At 42.4% G+C, this 10661-nt stretch overlaps 1 protein-coding gene across 2 annotated transcripts; it reads left to right on the forward strand.

Moving 5' to 3' along the window:
* The first annotated feature begins 923 nt into the window (after positions 1 to 923).
* Positions 924 to 10269, forward strand: bzw1a (basic leucine zipper and W2 domains 1a). 2 transcript variants are annotated; one of them, XM_026158790.1, is made up of 12 exons: positions 924 to 1049; positions 3419 to 3492; positions 3592 to 3768; positions 3855 to 3949; positions 4045 to 4110; positions 5529 to 5664; positions 5912 to 6021; positions 6111 to 6281; positions 6474 to 6620; positions 7567 to 7705; positions 8079 to 8201; positions 9641 to 10269. In XM_026158790.1, the coding sequence occupies exons 2-12, from the start codon at positions 3429 to 3431 to the stop codon at positions 9670 to 9672; spliced, it is 1260 nt and encodes a 419-aa protein (XP_026014575.1). In that variant the 5' UTR covers positions 924 to 1049; positions 3419 to 3428; the 3' UTR covers positions 9673 to 10269. The 2 variants fall into 2 exon arrangements, with proteins under 2 accessions (XP_026014575.1, XP_026014576.1); XM_026158791.1 differs by lacking the exons at positions 924 to 1049; positions 3419 to 3492; positions 3855 to 3949 and having other exon boundaries at positions 3691 to 3768.
* Positions 10270 to 10661: the final 392 nt, after the last annotated feature.

The raw sequence follows: 10661 nt of genomic DNA on the forward strand, positions 1-10661 counted from the left end.
GTGTTTGGGTCTGTGAGCTATTTTCACTGTTTACCTAAAGGAAATTAGTTTCTTTTTTTATTTTAGCCACAGAATACTTCCCTTTGGGTGATTTTCCATGAAGAACAAATCGACTAACACATTTTCAGAGACTTCAAGCCTTATGCATTTATATCACACAGGTGGTGTTCATGCCATAAAGGTATGGAGGTACTTTTTCCCTTCACTCTGTCCTCTCCCTGCATGGCCTGTTGTTCGTTTGTGCTCCAGCATCCCGGCACATTTTACCCTATGTGTAGTAAGTGAAAAAATTGGAACTTTCTACCAGTTAGGTTTTTTAATCTATTATCTAATTATTTCGGCATAGCATGAATGGCCATGTGGGAGATCGTTATCAGTAAACATAAAGCTTATGAAACATAAAACTTTACACCTTCGTTCATGTTTTCCAGTGCTGTTAATTAGGTCCCAAATTGGAGTCTGATGGGCCGATTTTGGCCCTTAGGTCTTATGTTTGACATCTCTGCTATACAGGGATAAAGTGCAAGAAATGCATATCCAGACTGTTTATGTTGTATAGACTGACATAAATCTGCTCCTAATCAAGTTCATTTATATTTTTTCAAGATAAACATGTTTTTTTTTCACTCACATCTGTTATTCAGTTACATTTTATCACAAAAAATAAGCAGCATTTCATATTTGAAATATGAACCATGTATGTGGTAAACATCTGTTATGTATTTTTACATACATTGTTATTGATGCACTGATTTAATAACACAATAACTTAACACTGGCTGAGTAACAAAAACAGGAAGACCACGCAAGGGTTAGCTACATAAATATACTGTAATGTATTTCAAAACAAACAAACAAAGAAAAAGCTTTCTGTATCAGTAAATTAAACGTTTTTGTTCAAAGGAAATCCCCTTTAAAAAGCGCATGCGCAGCGGGCGGAGCCTGCGGAAGTCCTGACGGGAAGGTCTTTTTGTTTGGGCCGCTCAGATACTCGACACTTTGCTTCCATTCCTCGGCTTCACAACCGTTTTTTATCTGCATTAATTTCGGTGAGTACTCTCATTTTCCGGCTCCTCGCCTCGGTTCCCACGCCACCCTCTCCTTGCGTGTACTGATGTGGCCTGTTTGAAGGCAGGAAATTTTGCTTTTTGGGTTTTGTTCGGCCTGGGAATGTTGCCATCATGGGCGCCGCCGGAGGGCGAATTTTAACTTAGCATTAGCTCCATTACAGAGCAGATTGCGGCTCTGCTTTGTTGTTATGGATGGGGTTTTTTTTTCATGACAGCTCGACAGGTGGTTGTGTTTTATAGTCGATGGAGTGCTGATGCGGTGAATTTTCTTGCGTGCGTGAGCCGAGGCTGAACGGTAATCAAACGTGGTTAGCGTGCTAGCGGGCCCGGCTACCTTGCTCGGCGCATGGCGAGGCCTCGAGTTAGCCTGTGCTAATCCACAGTTAGCCAGCTGCTCAGAAAATCCCTCATTGCTCGCGAGCGGAAAGCTATCCGTGGGAAATATCCGTGGAACGTGCTCGCGTTGAGGTCACACCTGTGTACTGTGATTGAATTAAGCAGTGTCGTGCTGATACATCTGGTTATTTCCACCTCCCAGCATCCACCTTTATAGCCCCGCAGATTGTCTTTTGTCTGTCGAGTACTCCTTCACCTTTGTGTGAGTAGCTAGTCAAAGCCCGGGGGGAGGAAAAGCAGCCGTACTGGATTTAATTTACTTTGAACTAAATCTGTATTATGTCAGGCTGTTTTTAATAGATTAAGGAGGCTTTCCTTGGAGTAAGATAAATGAAGTCAGAACAGCTAAAACTAAACAACTGCATGCTCGCGGATAGTGGTTAACTACACTGCCATTTAAAACTGATAAATGCGCATCTCTTAGAGTTAAATACTTTCTAACGTTCTCTGTGTTTGTGAAGGCAGTGGTTACAGATATACACGTTACTTGGTTTAATCTTAAGAGGCACGTGAACGTCTCAGTTACAGCAAAATAACTTACACAGTGAGTTTCCTTGACATTAATCCAGCTGTTGACGGACCCTGAGCCTGGATAGAAGAGAGTTTGGGATTTAGGAGGGAAATGAAGCCATCACTGCAAAGAAAAGGGGTGTCATGGGTTTAAATACTCAAACATGTTTACACTCTTTGGTAGAAATGGAGGGGGGAAATTGGACATGAAAGGGAAAAGCGTCAAGAAATATCAGCCCCTTGGCTGTTATCTGTTAATAAGATGACATTTACTGCCCTGTTTTGTCAGCTGATGGGACTAAATGTTGAGCTGAAGTCTTGGAAGCTGGTCTTTTTTTCCCTTCCCTAATTTGCACTCTTTTTTCTACTTATCTCTATCAACTCAGTTTGACTGATTCCCACACAGTGAAGGAACATTTCAGCCAGTGTAGTACTGCAGTTTCTCTCAGGGATGTACAGATGCTGCTGGCTGAAATGTCCCAGAATTATTATTATTATTATTCTAAACCAGTGGGTTATTAGTGTGTAAAGGCTACTGTGTGTTTGTGGCTCAAAAAAAGATCAAAACTGGGTGTTATTCATCGTTACTGTTATCAGCGTGTTGCTTTTTCAACACGGATCCATGAATTAAAGGAACAATGTGGTTACTTTTATCATTGTCTGGAAATAAGACATGGTTAACAAGCATGATTTGTGGCCTTTGTGGTTTGTTGCTGAAGAACTCAGACTTTAAAACATTTAAGTAAATTAAAATGAAGAAATTGTTGCTTCACTACTAGGTTTGTTTTTCTTTTTTTGCTGAGTGTGCACTTTTTTTGTTTTGACTGCTATAGCAAGGGAACATTTCGTCCTGTGATAACACTTTGGTTACTTTCACAATGAACCTCATCGCGGGCAAAGAGTCGGGCCTTTTCATTGTTTGTACCTTTTAAGGGTTTTTACACCCTGTTAAAATGAAAGGGGGAATGTGTTTTAGTTAAATAGGAACTAATGCATTTCCAAAAATACCATTTTGATAATAATTTAACTCCATGAGCCTTCCTGTATGACTCGCAGCGTCCTTCAAATATTCATGATTACTTTTGAAATTTATCCTCTCTTTAAAGTGAGAGAAATAAAAGCCTGGCTGAAACTGAACAGGTTTTAAGTTAAAACTAAACTGAAAAGAATAAGCCAACTCTGGAAACTCCCAGAGAGTAAACTGATTGAAAACAAACTGAAACTAAGTTCTTACAATAAAAACTTTTCATCTCCGGTCGGTGCCACCAGCTTTTTGAATTACCAGCAGACTCTAAAGTCATTCTACACAGCCCATTGTTACAGGACGTGTGGATAACCCGGCTTACGCCCAGGTGCTGGGAGGAGAAAACATAATTACAGGGCCCGTTGATGAGTTGCCTGTGCAGCTAAACATTAACTCTGTGTGTTCTCGTCTCTTTCAGGGTGTCTTTTATGAATAATCAAAAGCAGCAAAAGCCAACGCTAACAGGCCAGCGTTTCAAAACGAGGAAAAGAGGTGAGTGCTGATTCCTGGATCCACTGATCCCCAGCCCTGCTGTTCCACACTCTGCTTTCATTTCTGAATCAACGTTTGTGTGTCGTTGTCTTCCCACAGATGAAAAGGAGAGATTTGACCCTACTCAGTTTCAAGAAAGTATCGTACAAGGCTTGAATCAAACTGGCACTGATTTGGAAGCGGTCGCAAAGTTCCTCGATGCCTCTGGCGCCAAGCTTGACTACCGCCGCTATGCAGAGACACTCTTTGACATCCTGGTGGCTGGCGGGATGCTGGGTGAGTTGCGACATGTTTTGTCGTCACTTGTGTGCAGAAATGTGTGTAATACATGTATATATTTACCTTTTTATGTGTGTCTGCAGCCCCAGGAGGGACTCTCTCTGATGACATGACCCGCACAGAGTACTGCCTCTTCACGGCACAAGAAGACCTGGAGACAATGCAAGCATATGCTCAGGTCAGTCCCTGTTAATGAATGCGTTTTAAAAATGAAGCACGCATGACAAGCAGGTAATGCTCACAGGCCGTTTCTTCTCTTTGACTCATAAACAGGTTTTTAACAAGCTGATCAGGCGTTACAAGTACCTGGAGAAGGGTTTCGAAGAGGAGATCAAGAAGGTGAGCAATAACTGGATCCTGATAAGGGGATAAGTTCAAACTGGGCTTAGCTGGTTGGAACGGTTTGAGGCAGAGGTTGCCAGCTGTTGATTGCAGTTCCCTTCGTTTGTTTTCAAGATAACAAACTTTTTTCCCCCAAAGCAAGGCACTATGCAGCAGACGAAGTACATAATGTACTGTAGATGTTTTAAAAGTTTCTGAATTTCTTAATCTAAAAATAAAATTTCATTGGTGTTAAAAGTTTTAATTGCGGACTTTTGAGTTTCCCACAAGCCGACTAAACAAGACTAAAGTCAAAATTGATTAACTGATATTTTTCATGCTCTTATTTTGAAGGCTGAGCCTCTGCTATCCCTGTTCTTTTAATGTGCTCCAACTTTAGAGCAGTCTGTTCGCTGCTGTTGCGGCCCTTGTAGTTGGTCAGCTCTCATGAACCTCTGTTCCTGTGGTTGGACAAACTCCCAGCTGCACCATCTTGGATGCTAGCAGTTTCAGCAGCCATGATCTTTGAAAGTACAACTGCAGCACCAGATCATACCTTTAAGTGGTCGGGCTGTTTGAGGTGTTTTTGACTGCCAGTAATTGGGGGGTTGGGCCTTGATTATACTTTGTCTGCTCGTGTCTGAGTGACATCCACAAGCCTGAATTTGCGTTGCAGTGCACCACTTCAAAGAGCTGAAATGGGAACGACTGCTTGGCTGTCGGGTCTGTCAGTGTAGTCAAGGACTTTGTGCCGCTGGATCATTATGTGGTGCTTATTTAATGCTTGTAAGCACAGTACTAGGAAGCGTAAGATGGGTGTGTGACACCATACATGGAGTTTAAGTCCTGCTGTAGAAAACTGGTGCCATAAGCACAAAGACTGCAGTCAAAGATGGAGCTGATGTCCACTGATGGGATAAGAAATTAATTGCTGCATGGTGTGCGTTGTTTTCTTTCACACCACAGGAGGTGCTTTTTCTTCACGTGCCCTTACATTTCCGCAAATGCGAGCAGCTCTGTGGGAAACGACCCACCTGTTGCTGGGGATAAGTTGGGCCTTTTTATCGCAACTCTTGAACGGTTTGCACAATTGATAAAATCTAATGGGATTTGGAAACAACTGTGCACTTTTCAATGATGTTAAGGGCATTGCAGTGATCCCAGGCGTGGTGTCACAGCAGCCCCATGAAGTTACACTAGTTTATTGCTGATACAAACATTTTAAAACTCTTGACCGTCCACAGAAGCTCAAAATACAAACTTTTAATGTGTGGTAACCCTGGATTTGATTTGCTTAAAAGGTTATTCTCAACATGTCTGGAAAGAAATTTCTTTAGTGGAAGGGAGTTTTAACATCTCTAGGGATGTAAGTATGCCCACAGTTTTTGTTTTTCAAGCTTAAACATGCATTAAACTTGTCTGCGTTCTCTTTGTAGTTACTGCTGTTTCTAAAGGGGTTTACTGAGTCTGAGCGCAACAAGCTCGCCATGCTGACCGGCATCCTGCTGGCCAACGGCAGCATATCAGCCTCCATCCTGAACAGTCTCTTCAACGAGAACCTCGTCAAAGAAGGTAAGGACAAACGTCTTAAGTCTGGGTTTGCAGAGATGCATGGCTCAGAAACGGTCAGAAAGCTGGTCGGGTATCAGTGACAGCAACAGTTTGGTGGTTTCGTCCTGCAACACTGACACTTTCTGTGGTTCTTGTGTGCAACAGCTTCCCTGGGAAGCTTAACATTAATTAGGGCAGTCAAATTAATTTAAAAAAGGAGTTGGTTTTGTGTTCAGAAGAAGCTCTGACCTGTGTCATCTCTGTCCAGGCGTTTCTGCAGCCTTCGCTGTCAAGCTGTTCAAGTCATGGATCAACGAGAAGGACATCAACTCTGTTGCTGGCAGTCTTCGCAAAGTTGGCATGGACAACAGGCTGATGGTAAGCAAAAACACAAGTCAGGGGCCACGTGTCGACCCATTCCTGCTGCCAGTGTCTCACTGGTGTGTGAACATCCTTCTCCTCCTCAGGAACTCTTTCCGGCCAACAAACGGAGCTGCGAGCATTTTTCGAAGTACTTCACCGACGCCGGGCTGAAGGAGCTGTCTGACTTCGCCCGCAACCAGCAATCCATCGGCGCCCGCAAGGAGCTGCAGAAGGAGCTCCAGGAGCAGATGTCCCGAGGTGACCCTCTGAAGGAGGTGAGGCCACAGGCTGACTTATTTAAATGCCTAATTTATCATAAAAGATATACACTGAGCTCTGACCAACAGGTTTTTAACACTTCTGTTTTTGCTCCACTCAGTTTCTCTGAATGAAAAAGCACAGAAACAGATGTGTGCTTCATTAGTGACTGACGTGTGTGATTAACCTCGCTGCCTTCCCTCCTTCAGATTATCGCCTTCACTAGGGAGGAGATGAAGAAGGCCAACCTCTCTGAGCAGGCCATGATCAGCATCATCTGGACTAGTGTGATGAGCTCCGTGGAATGGAACAAGAAGGAAGAGCTCGTGACCGAACAAGCCATCAAACACTTGAAGGTACGCAGCAGGGCCGAGGAGCACAGCTGTGGTTAAAGCGCTTAAAGGGATTAATTCATCATTATTAATTAATGAACCTGTGCAGGAAACGCGACTCTACGGCTGAAGGCTTATCCCGCAACCACAGCTATGTCTTACTTCAAAGTAAAAGCCTTGGAATATTTGAATTGAACAGGATTTTCAAGTTGGTGGCAGATTTGCAAAATAAAAGCCTCCCGTTTAGTTCATTGTGCCTCTAGTCCAGCAGTAGCAACAATCTCACTGCAATAAATCCCCAAATTACAGCGTCTATTTATTATTGCCAGTAAATGTTCTCTTTTCAAGTGTCTAAACATCCTCAAACCCATGAACTTCAAGACTAATGAAGACTTTATTATGGGGCTAACACATGTGGGGGTGCAAAACACCTCAATAGCATCACCTACAAAACTAACCTGTGAAATTTGATTCATTTTGTCCATCTTGGGATGTTACACATGTATCTCAGTGGAAACATGCCCTAAACCCCATTTTGGAAGGCTGGCATTTTAAAGTCAAGAGGCAGGTTTTGTAGTATTTATTGGGTCTATGGCGCCACCTACAGTATTTCAATAAAGGAGCCCCAGCACTTGATTTTAATCTGCTTGCATGAAATTCAGTGGCCTCGTGTAATATCCCAAGTTGAAAAGGCATCTTTGTGCCTTCTAAACCCAACAGGAAGTCTACAAGTATCTTGGTTGCTATTGAAACTCAGAGTTAGATGGATAAATGTGATTGGTCTGTTTGACCGACCTGAAAACTTTTAAGGAAGAAAATCACAAAGCTGCATGAGAAGCTGTTAAAGCTCGTGTACATCAATCAATCTGTCCCAGACTGTTGGTTGGTGAAAGGAAACTGCTCCACGTGTACCACAGTATTGCTCCCTGCAGCTTTACATGCTCTAATTTAGCGGCTTCTTTCTCCACAGCAATACAGCCCTCTGCTGAAAGCCTTCACCTCCCAGGGTCTGTCTGAGCTCAGCCTGCTGCTGAAGATCCAGGAGTACTGCTACGACAACATCCACTTCATGAAGGCCTTTCAGAAGATCGTGGTGCTCCTCTATAAAGGTTGGTGCTACAGCAGGAGGAAAAAGCTTGACTGTGACAGCTTGTCTTGTCGTCTTTTAGGTTTATGAAAGGTCATTTTTCCCATTTCCTGACTTTAAAAAGCTGTTTCTTGAATGTGCTTGGTGTCTTTTTTTTTTTTTTTTTTTTTTTTGCTACCCAAACACTAGAAAGTCTGGCTTGGCATTGTCCTTTTTACACACAGCTTCAGCTTTGATTGGTCTTAGATTTCCCCCACAAGTCCAGATTGTTTTTAATAGAGAAACTCTCACCAAGCATCAGTAAATTGTTTCTTTGAATCTTTACAAAGGTTTCAGGCTCTCCTGGTGGAAGTTTAATGTGCCCGCCCTCCTCACAGTCCTGTTTTCTCTTTCAGCGGATGTATTGAGTGAAGAGGCCATACTGAAGTGGTACACTGAAGCCCACCTTGCCAAGGGGAAGAGCGTTTTCCTCGAGCAGATGAAAAAATTTGTGGAGTGGCTGAAGAATGCTGAGGAAGGTAAAGATGGAGAAATAACCTGCACTTCCTGGGTTTTGTGTGTTTTGAGGAGCTGTGTTCAGAGCTGATGGCATATGCTCAAAACCTGAAAGGCCACTAAAAGGTTAAAGGAGCTCTGCATTGAACAGGCCAGTTAGACATGCACCTGTCACGTTGTATGATTAAAGGCATGTATAGACATGTACCTGAGTGTATTTATGACAACAAAGGAGTTTATACTATATATGAATTTGCTAAAGCTTTGTTTTAGCTTGTTAGCTGACTCAATCACAGGTCAATATGAAATGCTTGAGATGTTTTACAGTCACATGACTACTACCCACATGGTAATTGATGCTGGCATGTCAGGTAACAGAGCTCGATCGGTCCACAACTGGTTGAAGCACCACAAATGCTCTGTGGTGTGGCCATGTAATGGGAAGTCGAGCACCAGCTGTGGCTACAACCGTAGCTTGCCTCCACCAGTGTGAGTGAGAGAATGAATGAATAGTGGCGTTGAAAAGCGCTATATAATTATTATTATAATAATCTGGCTGGCCATCTGTGCTAGTGTATCAGGATGTTTGTTATAAAACTTGAAGCTGTAGCTTTAGCCAAAGTATAATGCAAAATGCCTCTATAAATGGCCCTAGAGTAAGTGGCAATCTTGCAAACGACAATCACCAGGGAAAATGTTCATTTCCAAACGAGCTGTTGTTTGGCGAAATTGATCACAAGAGGGGGCTGAACCAAAAACCTGGTTACAAGTACTTTGCTTGGAAGATGCAAACTATTCCTGAGTGGCAGGGAAACTTGAAATAAGTCCAAAAAAGTTCCTCTAAAGTCATCGGTTGCTTCTTTTTTGCAATATATTTGCAGAGTTGAGGTACAAGTTCAATTTCTCCAATTCTGGCTTATGTCAAAAGTTTCACACCCACTTGGCGAGTGGTTTGCAAGTATTTTGTCTCAGTTGCTCCTAGTTTGCAGGTTTTGTCTGTGCAATTGAGACAAATTGTCACCAATCAAGGGGTTTCCATGCAGCCTTTTTGTTACTGATTTTTACCCAGCACTAACAAACTGGCCAGAATAAAAGTTTCTCTAGTGACTGATGGTTGCCAGGCGTCACAAACAGTCTCTAATCCTGGGAGAGTGAGTATTTTTCTTGTTTGAAATCCTCTGAAACCAGATCAGTGTTTAGTCCTGATGTATTCACTGGAGCAAAGGATGACTGCATGTTGTTTGGTTTTTAGTGGCGAGTTCTTCACATGCACAGGGTGCTGGAGGCAACCAGGTAGTTGGGAAAGGTCTCAGTCTTTAAATGACTGTACAGTCATGAGAAAAAGGAGGTCTTAAATACTTTAAAGACAATCACAATCAAATCATTGTTTTACTCATTCACAAGATGTTGTAAAGTGATCAGCGTCTTGACTGATTCGTCCTCTTGTGTTTTCTCTCGGCAGAGTCGGAATCGGAGGAAGAGGAGGCGGACTAAAACCTCAATTGCCAGACGAGCTTTGTTTTTCTTTTAAAAAGTAGGAGCAGGAGCAGTAGAATGTCTTTGCCCTTTTCCCTCCTTCTACATCCTGTTACGGTTTATTTATCCACAAATGCAAACAATCCTCCACCACTACCAAACGCTTAGTTTGTCCAAATAAAACGGGTCCTTAACTCGCAGTATGGAGGGCAGTGGGAGCAGAAAATGACAAATTCTCCCCTTCTCTTCCCTTTGGTCATTTTGATGTAATTTGGATTATGAAAACGTGTTTGATTTTCAGTGGCTGCTGCTCATAAGTCTGAGGTTCATCTTCATGCGACTACAGCCAAAGTCTTTTCTTTCTCCCCCTCTTTATTTTTTTCTTTTTAAAATTGACTCGGCTCATTGTTTTGGCTCCTGTTCGGTCTTAAACTTCGCCTTCTTGACTTTTTGGGTAAACTTGTACTGCCTGTCGAGGTCACTCCGGTCAGTTTGTCAGAAGACACGCCCCCCTGTAAAATGCCTCGCCAGCTAACGATTATTATTGGTTTCTACTTTCTTTAATCTGATAAGCCGATTTGACTTTTTTATGAAATAAAGATTATTGAAACTGTTCTTCCTGTGCTTTGTTTTCATTTTACTTCAGTAATTGTAACTTTGGTCTCTAGGACTATGAAGCTACAAATGGTGAACCATGGCAGGTCGCTAGGGACAACTGTGACCACCTAGGGAACGCAAACTAGAATTTGGAATAAAGTTTAAAGCATTTCACGCTTTAAAGGGGTTGCTGACCAGTCTATAGACATGTCTGAGGCTTAACTGTGCAAAGAAAGCACATTCTGATCTTAAGTGGGCCAAAGGGGTGAGATTCCTGTTTCAATGTAAATAAGTTTACACATTTAATTTTAAAACTGGGAAATGTTAATAAAATTAGTTGAAAATGCACCAGAGTTGGCCATGAGCTAATTTTCAGCTGTAGTCCCAGTTTGGGTCTTGAAAGAACACTA

This window comes from Astatotilapia calliptera, chromosome 23 (genome assembly GCF_900246225.1).
Source record: "Astatotilapia calliptera chromosome 23, fAstCal1.2, whole genome shotgun sequence".
NCBI lineage: Eukaryota > Metazoa > Chordata > Actinopteri > Cichliformes > Cichlidae > Astatotilapia > Astatotilapia calliptera.

Excerpts from the sequence above, each read along its gene's own strand:
- bzw1a (XM_026158790.1), top strand. The coding sequence starts at position 3,429 with ATGAATAATCAAAAGCAGCAAAAGCCAACGCTAACAGGCCAGCGTTTC. Across the intron at positions 7,706-8,078 it reads CGTGGTGCTCCTCTATAAAG|CGGATGTATTGAGTGAAGAG; the intron begins GTTGGTGCTACA and ends TTTCTCTTTCAG. Across the intron at positions 8,202-9,640 it reads GCTGAAGAATGCTGAGGAAG|AGTCGGAATCGGAGGAAGAG; the intron begins GTAAAGATGGAG and ends TTCTCTCGGCAG.